We start from the raw sequence: 23,436 nt of genomic DNA, 5'->3' as shown, positions 1-23,436 counted from the left end.
GTTGAGTTATTTACTAAAATAAGTGTATTTATTCTCCTCATGCAAGTCCTGGTGCGATATGGGAGACAGGGGCCATTTGTCAGGACTCTCTCAAAGTAATAAAAAGTCATATACGTTTTTTGTTCAGAAGGCTAGAGTCTGCTTACTTTTGGCAGCTGCATCTCTAGTCTGTTGTGGACAGAAGCACCTTGAATACTTCATGAATCCTCTTTGTTCCTCAAATCTACACACGGTTTTGATTATTTCAGCTGAGCTATTTAGTAGCAACAGAGATACTATGAGGTATTATGAGATATATAAGGGTGAGGAGGAACAAAGAAATCTGGCAAGAGACCCTCATTTCTACAGCTTTTCCTTCAGTAACCACCGACCTTCTCTCTGCATGTGTGAGACAAATGATTTTAGGTTCACATATAATCCATGTAAAAGATCTTAACATTTGTCCTTGGCAACTGGCTTTTTGTATCCAGTCCTCAGGTTGCATATGGTGTTATGAATGAGAATCTTTTCCTTTTTGACTAATATGGAGTAGTATTTCATAGTGAGTGTATATTACACTTATTTCATTCATTGATCTGTTAATAGTCATTTAGATTGTTCTTACAGTATTTGTCACTGTGAGGATTGCTGAAATGAACATGAAGTCAAGATCTCCTTTGGACACACATATTAAATTTCTTTTCAGAAACTGCTGCGTCATGGCAGTTGTCTTCTGAGTCTTTAATGAGTCTGTAAATGACTTTACAGCATCGCTGCACAGATTTGTATTTCCATCAGAAGTACTGCACCGCCCTCATCTCTGTCAGCATTTGCTACTTTACTGATTTTGATTAATATCCACTCTAACAGATAAGGTGTATTTTCATTGTGGTTTTAGCATGCACTCCATCAATGGTCAGGGGTGGTGGAGTTTATTTCATATGACAGTCATTCGTATCTCTCTTTTGAAAAAACATCTGTTCAGATCTTTTGCCTCTTTTTCACCTGAATTGTTTTCTTGCTATTGAGTTGAATTCCATGCATATTTTGATTTGTAGTGCTTCACATGTAGTTTGCAAATGTCTGTTTCCAAATTATGGATTGTAGTTTTGGCACCATACTGACATTTATGAAAGGGAAGCAAACAGCCACCTCATAAAAGAAGAAAGCTCCCAAATAAGCAACTTAGTCTTGCACAGCTGTGGACTTGGGGGGGAAAAAAGCAAATGAACAGAGGATGGACAGTGAGCAGAGGAGAAATTGACCACAGACAAGGAACCAAAATTTAACTCTAACCTAGCAAGCAAAAGACCCATATGACAAGAACTTCAAGTCTTTGAGGAAAGAAATTGAAGGTGATGTTTCAGAAGATGAAAATCCCCATGCTTATGGATTGGCAGGATTAACAGCAAAAATGGCCATCTTACCAAAAGCAATCTACAAATTCAATGCAATTCCCGTCAAAATACCAACACAATTCTTTACAAACCTTGAAAGAGAAATTCTCAATTTCATATGAAAATAAAAACTAGAATAACTAAAACAATCCTGTACAATAAAAGAACTTCAGAGATACCACCATGCCAGATTTCAAGCTGTACTACAGAGAAATAGTAACAAAACCACATTGTATTGGCATAAAAAAAGGACAGGTTTACCAATGGAATCAAATCAAAGACCCAGAAGTAAACACATACAGAAATGGACATTTGAGTTTTGATGAAGAAGCCAAAACCAAACAATGGAGGGAAAACAAAACAAAACAAAACACCTTTGACCCAGGCAACAAATGACTGGGACAACTTGAGTCCCATGCCATGAGAGAGAGTTCACCCCTGGTACTACTAATACTATTGTGCTATACCTGCAGAGAGGAGGCTAGCATAACTGTCATCTTACTTGCTTTACCCAGCAGCTGATGGATGAAAACAGATGCAGAGACCCACAGCCAAACCTTAGGCAGATTGTAGGAAGTCTAATGGAAGGGGGAGGGGGAAGCACTGAAAGAGCCAGAGAGGCCAAAGACATAACAAGAAAACCTACAAAATCTATTAATGTGGGCCCAGTGGGACTAACAGGGACTGAACCACCAACCAGAGAGCATCCATGAGACAGGCCTATGCCCCGCCCCACATATGTAACAGATGTCCATGTTGGTCCTCATACAGGGGCTTTCTCTGACTTTGTTGCCTGCCTTTGGATCCCTTTCCCCTAACTGGACCATCTTACCTCAATAGCAGATGTGCTCAGTCCTACTTGATATGTCAAAGCAGGTTGATATCTATGGGAGGGCTCCCCTTCTCTGAGAAGAAAAGGAGGGGAGCATAGGGTGAGGGGAAGGGAGAAGGAGGGGCTGGGAGGAGAAGAGGGAAGAGACATTCCAATCAGAATGTAAAGTAAATGAATACATTCATTAATGAAGAAGGCAGTGAAGGTGATGGCTATTTGTAAAGATAAGTCAAATTGCTACAACTAGATCAACAAAGAAAATATAAATACAACACTCAAAATCAGAAATGAAAGATGATGTTATAAATAATACAACAGAAGTGGGTAATTCTGAAATTACTATGAACACCAGAAAAACAATTTCCTGAGCTACTCTAGAAGAAACATAGAAATCTCTAGAAATGGGAGCCCAAACACAACAAGATATGAGAAAGCTGAGCACCCCAGGAAGTTAAAAGAGTCAGTTGGCAATAAGAAAGGCCCCCAGCAAAGAGAATCCTGGCAGCTGAAGGACGACTCCCATAAAACAGCTAAAGAAAAGAGCATAATATTTTGAGTTTTAATTGACCAAAAAAATAGAGTGTACTTGAGACCACTAATTGCGTAGTCAAAGCTCTGCTGTTCTGTTCCCATTCTTTCATCATTGACTTTATAGATTCAAATATGTTTGCATATGTACCTTTAAATATACTGACCTAAGTGAGTGGTATGTGAGTTCTTATTAATACTGGTCAGGCCATTAAGAGATGCCCACTTGTATGCAGTCCTCAGCCACAAGAAGAGAAAGCCTGAGAAAATATATGGGAAGTAGGATGATGACGATGATGATGATGATGATGATGATGATGATGATGATGATGATATGGGGAAAGAGGAGACTTATTTATAACCCTTACACATTATGCATCACCAGGGTATCATTGTCATTACATGTAATCCACAGAGAGGACTAAAATTAGGAACATCCAAGTGCAGCAATTATTAGGATTTGCATTCTCTACCTATCTCTGCTATATTTTAACCAGAAGATTATGTCTACTTTAGGCCATATATCATATAGTAGAGCCTAGAACATCATCTATGACATCATACATAATAAATAAATATTTTCCATATATATATATATATATATATATATATATATATATATATATATATATATATATTTCCTCTGAAAGGTATTAGAAACCACAACTACTAGAAATTGGATTTCATTTTCAGTGAAAAACATGCAGGAAATAAAAAGAGAATGACCTTGTTAACATTGACCTGACACACAGAACTCAACCCAATTTATTTTCCCCAGAAAAGAGCCTTGGCAAAGGCCCAGAATAAAAAAATATAATTCACTGCATATAACAGAGCCACTTCAAAGTTTAGTTTGTGTGGGTTGCTATAATAATATCCTATCACTGGTCAAGGAGAATGGAAAATGCTTAGTGAGTAGATAAAACAGGCCTGGGAGAAAACATACAACATTATTACTTCTATTTTGTGTATCATCTCCATAAGTAGGTGTGATGATTAAGACGTGTCCATTTGGATGGTGCAAGTGTGCCCCCGATATGTGATCAGTTAGTCTAAGTGTTTATGTGAGGCTGTTCTTCTTTCTGCTTTGTTACACATTTTATTACTATATATTGATTGTACAGAATAGGTTCCATTGTGATATACTCACACATGAATTAAAAGTGCTGTGTCATATTCCCTTTCTATCCTTCTCCTCCATCCTGTCTCCTATTTTCCTTGAATCTGTACTCTTTCTTTTCTAACAGCTCTCCACCTACATTGCTGTTACCTCTGTCCACTGCCTGAAAATTCCACATACGAGTAAAGCATAAACTGCTGGGTTTATCTCTCAAAGCACAAGGATCTCAAGTCTGCCCAGTCTCTTGTATACAATACAATTGTGTTCTTCTTTAGTAATACAAGTGGGATTACAGTGTACAGTTCAGATATGAAAGATGAGATGTTTCAGCTAACACAGCATAAGCACAAGTAATAATAAAATTATTCAGAACAACACAATGAGTTCTGAGCACACAGTGGCTCTTCAAGGCCCAGATTCAAGCCACCACAGTCCCTTCCAAATCATACGGTCAGGTCTGTCACTACACTATACCATGACCTGGTAACACAATTTGTTTTCATCAGGATTTCTAAAGGAACAGAACTGAAAAAATGTGTGTGTGTGTGTGTGTGTGTGTGTGTGTGTGTGTTCACTACATTGTTATAGCATATATATTATTATAGCATATAAATATATATATTTGTCACAATTCACATAACTTATGCTATATATCGATTCAAAGTATATTGAAACTATATTTTATCTTATAGTTTATTGAAAGCTTAGCTTATAATAGATTAAAAATTTCAGTATAAGATCTGAATCTAAAATTCTCAGAAGAAAGCAAGGTGAAATTCTTCTTGATATTAACCTGGGTGATTTTTTTTCTTTTTTTAAAGATATGGTGTCCAACATGTAGACCAAAGCTGCAAATATGGGCATAAGGGATGATACTAACCTTGAGAGCCTCTGTATATCAAAGAAAACAGTCAACAGAATGAAGAGGTAACCTACAAAGAAATAGTTGCAAGCAACACATGAGAAAGTGTTAATATTAAAATATATAAATAACTCAAGAGTGCTAGTATATAAATAAATAAATAAATAAATGAATAAATAAATAAATAAATGCTACAATTAAAGTCCTACCTTAGGAAAATAGCTGTGAAATAAAGTTTTCCTGTATTTGGAATCAAGTGCTGCAACTACTAATTTTATAAATTATTTCCTTCAATTTTTAGACTGTTTTTATGTGAAGTGGAAGTAATGAAACACAATACATTATTTATTTTTTTCTGAAATAAATTTAAATGTTGTTTACCTGCCCCGGTTGGTGTATCACTTCTGCTTAGCATTTTATTTAAGAAGACAAACAAGTTTTATTCTAAAACTGATGTGCACTTTTGAAAACGTATATGCAATTATGTAATTTTATATTATTTTGTATTTATTTAAATTAACACATATTTTTAAATTAAGCTAATATTGATTTTTTTTCCCCTTCATCACCAATTCCTGTGGCAGGGTCTTATCTATCCCAGGCTTGCCTTGAGCTTCTGAGCCCCCTACCTCTACATCTCAAATGCCATAGGCACGTGCCACCACGCTCACATCTGATTTATGTTGTACTGGAGACGGAACCCAGACCCTTTACACTCTAGGCATTTCTTCAGGTAAGCTACCCCAGCCCTTTATTGTTGTTTTGGTATGGTACATCCTATCCACAGTGCCCTGCTGACCTTCTAAATACAGGAGGACAACTCTCACATGAATGACTCAGATATATCTTGAAAGCAAGCTATTTCCTACTTCCGAGAATCTACACTAGACAACTGTAGGGAAACTAAGTGTGCTTAGCATTAGTGTAAGAAAGATCATGGATATAGTCAATTAGAATTCTCTTACTCTGATGGGAATTCAGCCTGAACATGACTTCCTCTTATATGTATCTTCATGTTGTTTGTCAGACTTACAGTCTTAGTAAATGGAGTCACTATAAAGTTGTATTTGCACGTACCTAAAAGCAGTTGTAAGACTGTGTTTATATTCTCTCTCTCTCTCTCTCTCTCTCTCTCTCTCTCTCTCTCTCTCTCTCTCTCTCTCTCTTTCCCTCCCTCCCTCAATAAATTTAGTAAAGTAAGATTGTTTATTTTCACATGTGTACATTCAGATAACAACATTGTCAGAGGACATGATAAATTGCTCATTTTTAAAATGTCACTCTTGGACTGGCAAGCTGGCTCCGCAGGTAAAGGTGCTTGCTGCCTAAGCCAGTCCACCTGAATTCAATCCCCAGACCCCACCTAAATGTGAAAGGAGAGAACTGACTCCACAGTGTTTCTTTCTCACCATCACATATGCTCCATGACATGAACACACCCTCATACACACACACAGTAATGAACAAGTTTAAAAGTCACACTTCAATTCTGATCTGATTGTCATTTCCAGGAACAGTTCATGCTACACACACAGAGCCTTCTTTACTCTACAACATCATCTCATTCTGTTGACATAATGGACTTTTAAATGAAGTCATTATGGCTGGAATGATATGTAGATAAAAATGGATTTTAACATATCTTGGATAACATTACCAGCTATTGAATCATTTTCTATCTCTTGATAAGTAAGGATACCTAATCATTTTTGCCCAAAGGCACATATTGTGATAATGAAAGTGTAGTTTTTTTTTTATCTTAATGAGCACAATCATTTATTTGATAATTAGTATTAACCAAACTTTATCCAATACTAGAAAGCCAGTGTTTCAGGTAGTCTGATATGTCAATATTACACATGAATAGGAATTTCTAATCTCAATACCACACTGTTAGAATGGTTCAGGAAAATCATTAGAAATTTTTTTAATGCAAAGCTGGTCCTAAGGAAGGAAACAAACATGAGGATGAAATTGTGTTATAAAGGTTATTGCGTGCTTACAGTTGCTAGTTAGCTTTGCTTTTCTACTATTTGAAACAGCTATTCTGTTTGTAGTAATTCATTTACAGGGATGAGTAAAGAAGATAAATGATCCTCTACTGTGAGCTGATATCCTTAGTTAAACAAGGGAAAAAATGGTCTCTTCCAATGTTAAGATGAAACAAGTGGACTGGGGTGTTGAGGGACATACAAAAATAAAACTCAGGTGAGAATGTGGCTCACATCTTGTTTAAGAATAGGTGTAGTTCTGATGAGCCTGATCCTTTAACTTCCTGTTTGAACAATGACAACAAGAAGCTGATGATGAAAACCAAAATCGCTGAGACATTCTACAAGAGGTTCTACCAGCACCACATCTTTTACCGTCCGCAGTCATCCCAGAGTACATATCTTGCTTTCTAGGAACCAAGAATAAGAAGCACTATATAAATGTATCCATTGAGTCTGTGTATTAATGGCATTTCATGAACATGGGCCTTCTATGGGGATAGACTTGTGACACTGTATTATAATTGTTGCTTTTTTTCTCTCTCAAAACTTAACTAATTCAGGGTCCAAGTACAAGAGTTCCCATTATTAATGGCATGGTTCTAGAAGGAGCCATTTCAAATGCCATAGACACATGAATTAACATTTCTTCCTATTTCATAATTACATAATTTTTACCAATTAAGAGCATGACATGAACATATGGTGGCTCCCCAGCTGCTAATTTCTTCTTCTCAATTAATTACTGCTATTAATATACTTGATGGTGACAGTGTTTGGCTAAATCAAACTAATTAGTAACAGTCTTCTGGGAGAAAGCCGTCCTGCATTACATGCAGATTCTGCAGCTGCTGACTCCCCAAGGTAGTCAGGCTTGAGCGGAATATTTGGGGGAGCTATAAACATTTTGATGAACTGTATCTGAAAGTTCCTTTCTCTTCTTTTCTGTTTTTTTTTTCTTTTCTTAAGCATAGATTCCTTCTCATACAATATAATCTGAATACAGTTTCCTCTCCCCTCTACTGCTCCCAGTTCCTCTCCACCTCCTCTCCCATCTGGATCTTCTCACTTTCTGTCTCTCATTGGAGTAGAGCAGACTCCTAGAAGATAGCAAAGAACATAACAAAATAAAATATAGTAAGATGGAACAAGAACTATCCTGTGGAATTTGGATAAGGCAAGGCAATAGAAAAATAAAAGAGCCCAAAGAGAAGGCACGAGAGTCAGAGATCCATTTGTACACACATCCAGGAGTCCCGTAAAAGTACTAAACTGAACGCTATAGTATGCATGCAGAGGACTGGTGCAGACATGTGCAGGCCCTGTGCTCACTGCTTCAGTCTTTATGAGTTCATATGAGCTCCGCTCAGTCGTTTTTGGGGGCCTTGTTCTCCTGGTGTCCTCTGTCCCATCTGTCTCGCCCACTCCTTCTCTCTCCTCTTCAGTGGGATTCCCTCAACTTTTGAGGGGTGGGATTTGATAGAGACATCCCATTAGAACTGTGTGTTCCAAGGTCTGTCTTTCTGCATAATGTCTATCTGTGAGTCTTTATATTTTCCTAACTGCTACAGGAGGAAGGTTCTCTGATAAGGGCTGAATAAGGGTTAGGTATGAGTTCTGTCTCATGGAATGGGCCATTGGTGAAGTCACATACCAGTTGGTTACTCCCACAAACTTTGTGCTACCATTGTCCTAGCATAATTTTCAAGCAGGACATATTGTAGATCAATGGTTTTGTGGTTGGGTTGGTGTTTACACTTTTCTTTCGGTAGTCTGCAGAGTACCTTCCCACACCATCGACACTAGAAAGCAGGAATGGAAGTTTTATGTAGGCACCAGCTGGACCTTTCCATATGCAATGAGTTGTGTGAGTGTTGTCTTCAGCAATGGGGCCTTGCTGTCAGTTTGTAGAGGGCAACCTATTGTCTTGGCAACAGCCTGACTTGTTTGGGGATTTCCATGGGACAGTTTTGGCCAACAACTCAATCGCATGAAACCCAGTCCCACTACAGGAAGCTTCATTTGCTGATGAGAGATGGCCAGTTGAGGTTCTGTCCTTGGTAGCATGAGGTGTCATTTGTGTTATTGATCTTAGCCATTCTGGTGAGTATAATTTGAGATTTCAAAGTAATTTTCCTTTGCATTTTTTAACAGCTAAAGATATTGAACATTTCTTTAAGTATTTCTCAGCCATTTGAGTATCCTCTATTGAGATTACTCTGTAGTTCATTTTTAAATTGGGTTATATGGGGTTTTTTTGTATAAAATTTCTTGAAATGTTTCTACCTTTTGGGTATTAGCCATCTATTGATGTAGAGTGAGTAAAAATCTTTTTCCATTCTCTAAGCTGCTGCTTTGTTCAACTAACAGTGTCCTTTGCTATTCCAAAGTGCTGCAATTTTATGAGGTCCCATTTCATAATTATTGATTTTCACCTGTACTACTGGTATTGTGCTCAGAAAGGCTATGATAAACACCATGACCAAAACCAACTTGGGTGTTTTTTTAATGAAAGTTTTAGCCCCTTTCCTCCTTTCCTCCCACTCTCTTCCCCTACTCCCTACCCACTTCTCAGAAAAGGAAAGCCTCCAACAAAGGCACCCCAGTACATCAAGTCATACCAGGACTGAGTGCATTCTCTTCCACTATGGCTGAGCAAGGCAACCCCTCCAGGAGGAAGGAATAAAAAATCAGGCAACTGAGTCCATGTCAGAGACATCCCAGGCTCCCCTTACTGGAGGACCTACATGAAGACCAAGCTGCCTATAGGCTAAGTGTGTATACAGAGACTAGGTCCAGTCCATGCATGGTCCTTAGTTGGTGTTTTGATCTCCATGCCTCCCTGTGCTTAGGTTATGTGAGGCCTCTCTGTTAAGGTCAAATTCTGCCATTTCTGGATAACCTCTGAGCTCTGTACATGATGATGGACTCCGTTTCTCAGCTTTGTTCCCTCTCTACCTGATAGGGAACCCCAGGCTCGCTAAATAGCATCACATAGCACTCGAGGAGATTACAAGCCCAACCATTTCCCAAAAATGAACTCCTTCATTGTGCACTGGGGCATGCTAATGAGATATCTTGATGTCTTGGCTTTCAACCAATGACCTTTAATTGTATCTGGAGATTCTTCCCCAATCCATAGGATAATTAAGTACTGCTTTCCCCCTCTTATGATAAAGCTGTGTTTTTACATGTAGATGAAGTATTTATGGCATCCCTAGTCCCAGCAAATCAAACACATTCACCCTGAAAAATCCTTCTCACTGCCCAAGGATTATAAGTCCCTGTTTCACATGAAATCATCTTTTCACTACCACAGTCTGAGATCCATCATTTATTATGGGGAAGGAAGGGCTTCCCTCTTCCCAGAAGAACTCACCTCTGGGAGCACAGGGCTCGGCTGCTGGTCAGGCAGCCTTGCCCAGCTGGCCGCTGCCATTTATGAGCATGGCAGTGTGCATGGCTACCGCCATCGCTTTCTAGGGCCACTCAGCTTACTGCAATGGCTGTCTTTGGGAGCAAGTGGCTGGCTGTTCTCAAAGCAGCCATTTTGTCCACTTGCTCATGAAGCAGCCACCGACTTGCCCAAGATTGCCTAGGCTCTCATTGCCACCTGGCTTGAGTTTCAGAGCCCTGAGCTCCTTTGACCCTGCGCTTTACCATTTTCTTCCTGGAGTGTGCACTTCCAATTTGCTGCTCAACACCGCCTGAGCTTCCCAGGAGAGTAGTCTACAAAGCCCAGGCTCCCACTGGATGCAGAACAGCAAGGTTAGTTGGCTCTGTTGGTCTTCTTGTGGAGCTCCTGTCCCATCTGGGTCCCTCTGTTTTTTTTCCTCCACCTTTTTGTAAGACCCCCTGTGCTCCACCCAAGGTTTGGCTGTGAGTCTCAGCATCTGTTTCCATCTGCTTAAGGGTAGAGTGTCTCAGAGGACAGCTATGCGAGGCTGCTGTCTGCAAGCATACGAAGAGGTTCAGTTTATCTAAAGTCAGGCCAGGAACTCAAGACAGAGACCTTGAGGCAGGAAATGAAGCATGGGCCTTGGAGGAATGTTGTTTACTGCCTTGCTTTCCCTGGCCTGCTCTGGTACCCTTTCTGTACAATGGAGGACCAACTGCTCACAGGGCTTTAAGTTCTTCTACATCAATTATCAATCAAGATAAGGCCCCATAGACCTGTCCACAAGCAGTATGGTTGAAGGCAATCTCCCAGTTGAAATTTCTTCTTCCCAGATGACTCTAACTTGCTTCAGGCCTATCAAAAGTAGTCATAAAAAAAATAAAGCACAGACATTGGTTCTGATTATACAGTACAGTGATGGAAACTTGCATTCTGTGTTCATTTCTGCTAATGTTTTATTAATGTTCATTTATTAATTAGAGAATTCTACTCTAATTCAGCAAGGAAGTCCTAATCTCACATCTCTCATATTTTCCTCATCCTCACTGGTTTTTCAGAGCAAATGTTACTTCTAATTTCTGATGACTAGAAGGATTTTCAGGCTCTATCATTGTAAGAGCCGATGCTCTTCTCATGGAGCTGATTTACAAAATTGAAAATTTTAACCTGAAACAAAATAGAAAAACAGGAAAGGTAAATCAATCAATTAAAGGAAGATAAAACAAAACCTACAACCCAATTGTAGGCTTTGATCTTTTAAAAACCTACCTTATTTAATATGGGGCTCTTTAATGCCTCTACCTACCTTCTAACTTGCTACCCTAGATAGGAGAGAGAGGAGGTTAATAGGGACAGAGGAAGTAGACCTTCTTAGACTCAGTTCCTTGGGGGGGGGGGAGATTCTACTCTTTGTCATCAGAATTTCATCAGCAAACACAGCAACAAGAACAAGCAGCACCAGAAGCAACTGCAGATGCAGCAGCCTCTTCAAAGTCTACTCTGGAGCATCCCCCTCTAGGAGTGTCTTGAAGAAGAGTGATGGCCAGCCAACTGGTCAAACTAAACCAGCCATCCTAAACAAACAAAATGCCAAACCACAAGAGTCAGGCAAGTTGGTTTTTTTATTTGTTTGGGTTTTTGTTTGCTTCTTTGTTTTGTTTTTCGAGATGGAGTATTTTCTGTGTAGCCTCAGCTGGCCTGGACTCACTTTGTAGACCAGGCTGGCCTTGAACTCACAGAGATCTACCTGCCTCCACCTTCCTGAATGCTAGGATTGCAGGCATGTGCTACCACTTCTGGTGCAAGTTGGCTCTTAAAAGGAGAATCCGTCAATATGGATAAAGATCCTATGTTACAGTACTCCATTCTCTTCCTCCCCATTCTGTATGACTACTGAACAGGCTTTGCTTACAGGACGCTTTTCTGGAACCCAAGGCTGTCTATGGAACACAGTTTTACTCAGTTCTCGGTTATAACATTAAAATATCATTGAAGGCATAATTTTCTCAGTATTGAAGGTGACTTTTTTTGTCTACTGACTAACTTTCATCATTGATAACTGGGTCAGAATCTATCAGGAAAGAGATGGGTCTAACAAGCATCTGTTCCATATTAAACACATATGTCTACATACAAATTCAATGCAAATATTAATATTGATGAATAAGTTGAATATATATGGCCAATGCAGTGTGAACAAAAAACAAAATGTGATTGATTCATGTAAAAGAATACCATTTAGAAATAACAGTGTGGGAATGTCTGATGGATACACTGTGAAGAAATCTTCAAGAGATCATGCTAACTGAAGAAAATCAAACAAAATTCTGAGTGTTCTAAAGAAGATAAAACCATAAAATTCCTCAAACTGTCAAAAGTTATACCCGTAAAGTTGCATCAGCGTGACTGCCTAACGTGATCTGAACAAGAGCAATAGTGGTAGACACACTACAACAGATGTGGGAAAGCCCACGGGGCCTCAACCCTATACAAAAACTACAGACAATTCAGGGATACTGAGAGTGGGAGAAATAGTCTTCTTCATGGAAGAACATGCTGATTGGCCATTCAATACCAAAGGTCAACCCTCAAAACATATACACAAACATTATACAGGCTTAGCAGGTAATGTTTATGTATTTAGGAATATATATGTATCCACATATATCCTTATGACAACAATTAATAAAAAAAAAAGATGCCAGGAGTTTGAAAGAGAGCAAGGCCTATATGGGAGGAAAGAGAAGGAAGAAATGATATAATCATATTACCACCTCAACAAATAAAAGAAGTAATAAAAAAGTAGATTATAGTCATCTGGAGAAACATTGTGAAGGGTTAGAGGAATACTTTCAGTGATGAAAGTGTTCACAAGATCATAATTGAATGCTCATATACATTTATTAAAACTCTTTCAGCTGTGAATTTAAAGTTGATGATTTCATTGTATATAAATAATAAAACTATGAAGTTAATAATAACTTCTGAAATATGCTAGTATAACTGAATATAAGTAATGCAAAAGACAGTTTCCTGTCTTAGGAAACTACTGACAAAGAGTGGAGAAAATGTGTAATAAAATGGACATATCAAAATAGCCAGGTAATTCAAATAACTGACCATGGGCTCACCACTATGAAAATAGTCAGGTTAGGCACTGGTATTTTGTTTCCAATATCTTATTGTTGAATTGCTCGTAACATTACTTTAAAAACCATGTGAATTTAAAATAGTCTTTGTTAATGAGACTCAAGTGAATTTAAATGAATGTGTGAATGTTGATGATACTGTAGACTAATGAGGAGCCCAGGTTTGGCTTCATTTGTAGGAGGTAGGAGCAATATGTCAAATGTCACATTTTGTGTTGAAATACAGCTGGATCCTAGGAATGCTGAGAGTTCAGTTTTAGACTCCATCGGTAAAGCAAATGCACAGGGTGTAAGTCACAATTTTTATTTTCCATAAAAGTCATGCTTACACTGCACTAAAGCCAAGACAGCAGTTAATGGCACTGTAACTGAAAACAGTATACACTTTAATTTAAAATACTTCGCTGCTAAAAATGTTGTCCATCTCTGGACCTTCAGCAAATCTTAAGAACACTTTCACTACTGGAAGGTTTTGCCGTGAGTTTGTTCGATGCTGACTGACAGGATGGATGTTGCTGAAGGCTGGGGCACCTATAGAAGTTTCCTAGAGTAAGGAAATGATTGAATGGTTTTCTTTCATGAATATTTCTCTGTAGCATGCTGATGCTGTCTGGTTGCATTAACCCAGAGTGGGGCCTTTCAACAGTGCTGTCAAAGCTTTCTGATGCCTTATCAGTTCAGCATATCTTATACTCTTAAGTATTTATTGTTGTTTCAACAATGTCAGCAACATCTTCCCTGAGCCCAGTTCTATATATCTATATCTATATCTATCTATCTATCTATCTATCTATCTATCTATCTATCTATCCATCTATCTAAATATATATAAACCCTCAGTCACAGTCATAGGGGAGAGAAGTAAGGGGAAAATGGGAGGGAGGATACAAGGGATGGGCTAACAATTTAGATGTAATATGAATAAATTAATAAAATATATTTAAAAAACAATATAAAGCAAACAAATAAAGAGAAAAACGCCTTTGTCTGTTTACAAGAAGCAGCTTCTTGTTTGTTCTGTTTTTAATCATGACTCCAACAATTAAGTCACCTCCCCACGCTCTGCACAGGTTTTCTGGTCCTTCACCACCTCCCACAGCATCCCTGCACTCGGCTTCTGTCAATGACTGCTGTTCACGTAGCTACTCTGACCTCCCTGCACGCTTGTTCTCACTGTCATCTAGACTCCTGAGTCATCTCAGAAGGGTGCACTTATCTTGCTCATACTCATCATGGGAAATATCTCTCTGTGACAAATATTATTTTAGAAAATATTTATCTTTAGTAGCGTGTCTCAAAAATTACAGCTACTACCTGATCCCTGAGCTGTGGAAAGGCTGTAACCTGTGTTGTAACCAACGAAGATAACAGCGATCTCACTGTGCATTTCCATAAAATAACTTAAGTAAACAGGGATATTGCCAATGAAAGGTAGTATTTTTTTTTATGAAGAAATTGTTTCTTCTTAGCAGCCTTTGCAGCAGTAAGCATAAAAAACTTAGTAGACTCAGCTACAAAACCTTTGTGCCCTCATCACCCGCACTCTGTGGAGAGTAGATTTAGGATCGTTTTCAAGGGCTGCAGGGATTCCTGGAAATGAAGCTTGACTTCAATTTAAACTTATCAACTCCGTAGGCTCCTAACAGAGCGTGTTTGCACTTTGAAGCCACCTGAAGGTTATGAAAACCCTAGCTGACTTCCTGTTCTAGTAGAAGACTATCTCATCTTCATTAAAATGGTCTTGTTTAGTGTCACTATCTTCATCGATATTCTTGTTAGATACTCTAGATGGCTTACTACAAAATGAAACAAAAAAAAGGCAAAATTAATGCATTTGCAGAAGTTAGTCACTGAGACATGTTGATAAGTGAATAATTGAAAGCTGATTATTAAAAATTCTCCTGACAAAAAATGTTTTAATACCAATAACAATATGGAACAAAGCTAGAACAGGCTACATAATTTCATGACAATCAATCTAAATTTAATATCCAAGGAGAAAATTCCATGCATTTTTTAAAATGGAGCTTGGTATCTTGAGCAACAAGTACAAATATTCTACTATTCCATAAGTTTATTCAATAATTCAAAAGAGTGGCCTTGCAGCTTCTGAAATTTATTGCTAACTTCTTTGTATAGAATTTAATTTTGCTTTGCTCTATATTTTATATTTAAATTTCATTATTCTGGGGTTTAGATCACAGACTCATTTGTTTAAAAAATTTTTATCTTTGACCACCTTTTAGTCAAGTGCAGTATTCTTTAATTTAAAATATAATTAATGTTGGGGCAAAGAAAACATTGAGTTTATTAGAGTTACATAATTCAATAAAAACATTTGGCACTTAATATATGACATATGAAAGGAACAGTGACTCATTTTAGAGACTTGGGCATGGAATATTTTGTTCATTTATAGAAAAGAAATTAACAATATGAGGATACACATTTTTTCTTTAAGTTGGTTATTGTCTTCCTGTTTATATAACTCCAAACCTAATAGATGTTAATGTAGGTTCTCCTCATTTAAAAAAAAGATACAACACTTAGTTAACTCTCATTCAATAAATAAAATTGACTGTTTACAAATCTTAATTTCAGATCTTAGTTTTTCTTTTTCTTTTTTATTAAATACATTTTTAAATTTTTACATGTACATTTCTATTATTATACATATATCAATAAACTACTTATAGCAAGAAGAACCATGATACAATCAGGAATTATATAAATGTTACATTCTTAGTGTTTTGGCTATTTGTACTTGGCAGCCTTGAAGAAAACATCTTTCCTATCTTGGTGCATCTAAAATTCTGAATGTAAATCAATCTCCTTCACATCTTGTCAATATCAACTTATAACATCTATCTAGACCTGAAAACATCTTAACCCCTAAACAACCAAGCTTCATTGTAAAACTAAGCTGCACGGTCTTCAATTCCATCAGAGACTTGAGAAGGAATAAACTTGATTACCTGACTATGCTGCAAGCGCAGGATAGTAGCTTTCCAAACGAGAAGATGACAGAGACAGTTTGCTACCTGAGCAGCCACGCAAAACTATAACATTGTAGCATCTTCCTCAGCCTTCTGGTCCAATATCTCTGACAGACATATTTGTGAAGCAGGAACTATTGAGGGCTTGCTTACACTGTCTTGGCAGAGTTTGGCCTATAGCCTGCATCCAAATCTGCCCCCCCCCCTTTTTTTGAACATTTTGTATTTTATTATTTTTAGGGAAGAGACCCAGTTTCACAAGAAACAATGATTGTTCTCAAACAATAGGAAAAAAGTCTTTTAAAAATCTGCTGTCCTAGATGAAAAGTCTACCCAGCAAGCACTGGGACAGTTCTGAGAGGAGAAACCAGTGTGGAAGTTACCTATGGGAAGTTCACTACAGAGTTCTCCTCAAGTCCTGTCTACTTCTGTAAGGCTCCAGTGGGTTAGCACAGCATAACAGTGGGAACCGGCTCACAGACAAAGGCCCCAGGTCCACTGCCTGGGATGCAGGTTGGCCCACTCCACAGGCGGCTGCATCTGCTTACAGAACTCACCGAACTGCTGCTGCGCTAGCTCTGTCAGTCATGAGAGCATAGATCTCTGCTCTTTCTTTGGTTCAGCTCCCGCTGGGCAGATTTCTGCTTAGCCTTCTCCACTCTGAAGGCAGGTTCTTTAACTCTGCACTTTTCTTTCCGGGCAGGTGGATCCATGGTTTGACTTCTGAATGTTTCTTGGTTAGCGCTGACCCGGCCTCAGGCTCCTGCCTCTACCTCGTCGCAGACCAGTTCCCACACGGGTTTCGCCCTGGCCTTCCCCTTCCGTGGGACTGGAACACCCAGCCTGCTGGCCTTGGACTGGGCAGGATATGCTGGGGAGGGCAGGACCCCAAGTTTGCCCTTTTTAAGGCAGAAATCTGTCTATGGCAGAAATGAGGACATTTTGCCCAGTGACTAGTTTGCCATATTTGAAGCCATCTCCATAAGGAGATTCTTTGATGCTCATCAGACTCAGTGGTGTCTCTCTTTACATTCTTAAGTTTGGGGATAGGGGTTGAAAAAAAAGAAGGGGAAATATAGAAATATATAGGACAAATAGAACAAAAAGTATATTAGTGACTCTACTCCTCAACTTAATGCATCAATTGTCACTCACAAGGTTATTTTTAATTCACTGGTATAGAATTTTGTATATAGAGGCAAAATAATTTTATTTCTAGATAGAGTGGTATAGAAATCAAGTGTAAGATTATTCTTCATACAAATTATATACATATATATATTTCTACTCTAATATGAGGTATTGTACCCATATAATTATAATTGAGTTATATTACTTCCAGCACTTTGAAAGTGCTATTGCAGGCTGTTTAGGATAAATAAGTTAAACAGATCTTAGTTTTTCATATATACTAAATGTATCTGCTGCCAGCCCAATTCACTTCCACACATGCTGCATTTGAGACTGCTTTGAAAAACCAGAGTAACTTTCAAGGGCCAGTTGGACCCTTCCTCTCCTTATCACTAAGAGCAGTTGTGTGAGACTATACTGGCGCACCTCAGTCTGTGAGCTCCCAACTTGGTGCGCAGCACTATAGCCTAGCAACGCACATCTCACTGGATGCTGCTCTCCTGCCGTGTTGGGATGACAGCATTTCCCAACTGACATCGAATTTGCTTAGTGTCTTTCACACATAATCAGAAATTTTGGTTAGATTAGCATGGAAATTAGTTTGGAAGCTATTACTAAGGCAGCAACACCCCAAACAGTTTAGGAAAAATAAATGAATTTGAAAATCATCAGATAAAAACCACTGTAGCTACTAAGTGTATCCATGGCTCTTTTAAAAACTTCTATCTGTAGAATGCATCCTTGTCTCAATACAAGAGTATTCATGTGTTTTACTGTATGAACAAATATTTTGGTTAAATACTTTTGTTGAAGATACAGAAAAAAAATTAGTTTATAAGAGCCTTTATTCAGTGGTGCTGATTATTCTCTTAAATTGTCTGGGCATCTCGCCATGATATATCCCGTTGTGGCAGTAACAGCTAATTAAACCAGTGTTCATTAATCCAATATGTATGAACAATAACATTTTACAGCCTTTTCCATATGACATATTTATCATGCCATTATATAATAATTCTAATTATTTTGTTTCTTTATATTTTTTTATCCTGACAGAAACTGAAGATATTGATTATAGGTACTGAAATTAAAGGAGCCATAAAAAAAATGTCCACAAATACCAAATATCAGAACTTTTGAACAAATGTCAGCTGCGGGAGATAGCTCCATCAATGAGCTCATGCTCTACAGGCATGAGGACCTGAGCTTGGATGCCAGCATTCAAGCAAAAAAGAGAGCTGTATGGCCACACCATACCTGTAATTCTAGCAGAGGGGGAAGCATAGGGGTGTGTGTGGTGGTAGTGGGGTGAGGGGAGGTAGGTTGCTGGCCTCCAGTTTAGTATATCCGTAATTGTTGGGGTCCATGCAAGAAGAACAGCAAAACTGCTCTAGACCTCATGGAATGCAGCCCACTGGTTAGTAAACCCACGACGGGTGTGTCTTGGTGCGGCATAACCCAGAGAATGACCTGTCCTGAGGACTTCATGCTGTTATGGAGCATAGCTCTGCTTGTTACCTTTGTGGTCCTTATAATCCCCTTAATATGTGAATCCTGTAAGGACTATAAAGGGGGGCTCCCAGCACCTCACTGGTCAGTATCATTGGCATACGCAATAACAACGCTTGATCTCTTTCAGGCATTGCTGCTGGAACAGACTAATGATTCAACCAACACCTCTGAAAACAACCTGCAGATGCAGATGGCTAACAATGATCACTACCCTTAGAAAGAATTTGGAAAAATAGAGTGTTCATCCAGGTTAGATAAAGATTTTTTTTTTTTTTTTTGCTAAGGCTCTGATGTAGAAAGTCTTCAGGAAAAATAAATTGTTTCTCAAAGTAAGGTAAAGATGTTTTTGCTATTGGCCCAGATGTAGGAAATCTTAGGGGACAATTGAAATTAATAGAAAGTACACTCTTATTAATAAAGCTAGGGACTTTTTAAGGTTGGCAAAGCAAGAACAATGGCCCATGGCAGCATCGGCTGATAGTACTCAAGCTGGGCTGGTGACTGAGATGATGATTGATTTCCTTATTCTATTTTTCTGCCCTCAGCGTCCTATTAATGACTAGAATAGCACCTTTAGGACTTAAAGCAGAAATGACTGATTATTTTTATATAGGAGGTTAGATTTGTGATTCTTTTGTTTATAAGATTACTTCTTAAGATAACTGATTCCTTCTTTGTAACCGTAAACTGCAGCCTGCCAGTGAAGAAAAGCTGGCTGAGAAATTCCCTTGCTTGCTTATACTCTGTTAATATGTAACAGGTTGATTATGTACAAATGTATGCGGGTTCTTAAAAATAACCTACTACTTATGTTTGTTCCTTACTCATAATACCTAAAACATTTGATCATGTGAAGGTATTGGGGAAAATGATTTTTTTATATATATCCATTGTGATCGTTTATCTATAGAGAGATAGAATGTGATTTTTTGTACTGCTTGATAGATTTTGTTGGGGTATATAAACTGTGAGGAGAAGGAGAAGAAGATGGAAAAGGATAAGGATAAGAAAATGGATAAGAAGAAGGACAGGATGAAAATAAGAAGATAAAAATAAAAAGAACAAGCAGCTTGTTAAAAACTTACCTGCTGGAGTCTGTCTGACTTTGTTGTCTAGTGTAAGTTTGTGTGTTTCTTTTCTCTTCTTCTTTCCCTTTCTTTTTTAGACGCTTGCCACCACCAGTGGAAGCCCCTGCTAGGAGCCATCAGCCCTAGTCCCAGCTTGCCACAGTCAGTGGAAGCAATTGCCGGTAACTATCAGTTCCGGCTTGGAAGGTTGCCCTCAGAGCAAGTCTACAGGGTCACCAGCTAGCCAGCCAGCCAGCCACAGGATTCACATCCCACCTCAGTTTCCCCCAGTTGATGTCGAAGCTGCACTTTGATACGTAATCACTGTGTTTAGTGGGAATTCTTGTTTCAAAAGTGGAGAATCTTGATGTTAGTTAGCCTCAGGCTTGCACATGTATGAGCATGCATGTGTATAAGACACACACATACACACACACACACACACACACACACAGAGAGAGAGAGAGAGAGAGAGAGAGAGAGAGAGAGAGAGAGAGAGAGAGAGAGAAAGAGAGAGAGGTTTCAGATAACTATAATAAACTATAAACTATACATTTTTTAAAATGTTAATATTTTGCACAAAATTGATCTTTATAAAAAGTTATATAAGTACCATATGAGATATGTATGTATATTTCAAAAATTAAACAAGACTGTTGAGAAATTATTCTTTGGCAATGACCAAGTCCTAGTGATATTTTTAAAGTGATTTTAAAAGTTTATTTTTATTTAATTTTCAATTATGTGTATGTGTATTGGGAGCGGGGGGTGGGGTGGGGGTGGGGGTGGGGAGGCATGTGCTCATGAGTGCAGAGGCATCTATCAGATCCCCTTGGAGTGGAGTTACAGGCAATTGAAAGCTGCCCAGTGTAGCTGTTAGGTGGGTCCTCTGTCAAAGCAGTAAGCTCCCATTAACCACTGAACCATCTCTCCAGGCCCAATTCCTGGAGGTTTTGTCTGACAAAAGATTCTTCATCTTTTAAAGCTGTGACAGACATGTCTTATAATGCGGTAGTTTAACAGTTGACTCTGTTGGTAGCAAACAGTGATTTTATTTTAGAGATGATCTCTGAAAAAACGATTAATTATTATGGTTTATTTTTCAAGGTAAACATTCATGGTAATATAATTGGAAACGAGTGGCTTTGTCTCCTTTTGTTCTCTTTTCAGTGTTAAGGCTGAAACAGGGGCCTTGATCCTCTCAGGCAAGTGCCTTTTCTCTAGACAATATCCCTAGCCCAACAGCAGACATTTATAGCATCTTTCTCTGTCATTTGATGACTTTATACATAAGCCAGTAAAATATGCATTATTGTATCTTTGCATTGGATTGACACATCTAAAGGAAAGGATCTCTTCCCTTTAGCTGGGCTGCCTTGTCTGGCCTCAATGGGAGTGGATGCTTTAGTCCTGCTGTGATTTGATGTGACACTTTGGTGCCTATAGGGGGCTCTCCTTCTCAGAGAAGAGGACAGGGGAGTGGTGGGAATGGGAGGATAGGACTAGAAGGATAGAAGGGAGGTGGCTTTTATCAGGCTGAAAGTGATTAAGTAAATTAACTCATGGGGAAAAAAAGAATGATCTCTTCAAGGTTCTTTGTTCTCTGCCTCCTGATGATGGTGCCGCTGACTTAAGGGATTGGAGTAAGAGCACTCCTATTCTCTCTAAGAAAGCGCTTCCTCTGGGGAGCCTACTGTGATGTGACAGAGAGAGTGGAGCAGGGAGGTAGAGCATAGAGACCGGAATAAGCCAGCATTAATATTAATGTGTGAAAGTCAGTTGGCAGAGACAGCCTGGAAGCTTGTTCCCACATAAATGTTGCACGACCAACCGAAAGATGGAGCACACTCAAACTAGTTTGTAGAGAAAATGTGTAATCCCCAGTTCCTCACATGGGATTCACATAAGTGATGAGAAAAGAAGACAGGAACTGGTTAGGTGGAGGCAGGGACCCTTAAACAGCGGTTCCAAGAAGGTCCTTGCTAAAGGTTGGAAATATCAGGAGAGCTCTGTTCCTATTTCTTCATCATCTCCTAAACGAGTGTCTCTGCCTAGACATGAGTATGAGACTAAAACTGAGAGAAGACACCTGAGCACCACATGGTTGGGACAACGGGACCGACCAGCCCATCCCTCTCCCTATACCTTAGTGCTAACTTCAGTTGGCACAAATTCTTTTTTAAAAGCCTAGAATATCAGATTAATGGTACCCTGTTTCTTTAGAGTACATCTGAGTGGTGGTTAAAGCAAGATAGGGGAAGCTTTTCTATAGGTGCAAGAAGTTATCCGATGTCACTCTTAGTCTCATTAATAAAATAATTTAACAATGGACTTAAATGAAATGCTATTAGAGCTCTAAAAGAAAGCCCCCCCCCCCCCCCCCCCCCCGGTGCAAGCTGTAAATCTTAGTGGCTGTCTGAAGAAGAATGGAGAGGAGGAAAACGGCCATATCATTCGGGTGACATGAAGGTGGACAGGCAGACACATAATGAGGAGGGGGGGGTTAGTGTGTGAAAGCCCAAAGTATCAGAAAAGTTATTCTTGGGTTCTGCAGTATCTTAAAGAAAGAGACAGAAAAACAACAGTAAACAACAAAAGGAAAAACTACGCCATTTTGGTTCTGGGTTCAGAAAAGTGAGGAGACACAGTTCTCTATGACTCCTAGGAACTGGGTGGGGATGGGAATTTCGGAAAGGAATGGGGTATCATTAAAATGATAATTACATCTCCTGTCCTAAATCACAGCTAATGCAAGCTGCCTTCTTGGCCAGGCGATTGAGCTGCAGAGCTGGACGGTTACGCCATGCTTGCAAGAGCTACTTACCGTTTGTACAAGTATTCAGCTTTAAGCTTCAGTTTCTTTAGAACTCTGTGAGTTTTTTTTTTTTAAGTATATATTTGTTCAGTCAGTGTTAACTTGCAGCAAATGTTCTCATTCTGCTGAGGTGAAATTCAAAAACTCTTTCTACCCACTTAGTCAATTATTTTTCTGCCCAAATTGGTGCTGAAGAGTTATTTTCAGAAATACTAATCAATATTCTCTCAAATACTCAATGTAGCTCCTTCATTGGTTCTGTAGCTTTTGTTTTTCATGCAGTTGCTATAGGGTTGTGCTTGTTTGTCTTAGTAATCCTGGCTCCTTCCTACCTTGAAGTGTTCACGTAGCCCTTTCTCCTGCCGTCATTTCAGTTTATTCTCAAGCAAGGTTTCTTGCTTTTCTATGCGCTCTGTGTTATTGATCATGCTCTGATCATTTCAAAACCCATTTGTAAAGGATCTGCCTAGGCATATCTGCTGGTCTCCTAATGGCACTCGGAGTTGAGAACTGCTTTAAAACAATTTTATGGCAGAGGACACACTCACATCCTGCAGCAGGCCTGTGGTTGGCTTCCATTAGGCTTTTTTTTCTACTGAGGGTGTATTCCTTCAGATTTCTTGCTTAGGGACACAGTGTTTCTTCATCTCTGGATTAGGA

At 38.8% G+C, this 23,436-nt stretch overlaps 1 protein-coding gene across 1 annotated transcript; it reads right to left on the bottom strand.

The window, feature by feature from the left end:
- Positions 1–16,725: 16,725 nt before the first annotated feature.
- On the bottom strand, positions 16,726–16,964 carry LOC311582501 (small vasohibin-binding protein-like; the record flags this gene model as incomplete). The annotated part of the gene is given in 3 exon segments (XM_084755647.1): positions 16,726–16,836; positions 16,838–16,862; positions 16,864–16,964. Coding segments are annotated over 3 exon segments (237 nt in total).
- Positions 16,965–23,436: the final 6,472 nt, after the last annotated feature.

The sequence above is a fragment of the Acomys minous genome (genome assembly GCF_964271855.1).
Source record: "Acomys minous genome assembly, chromosome: 14".
Lineage (NCBI taxonomy): Eukaryota > Metazoa > Chordata > Mammalia > Rodentia > Muridae > Acomys > Acomys minous.
This window is presented reverse-complemented; position numbering and strand designations above follow the sequence as displayed.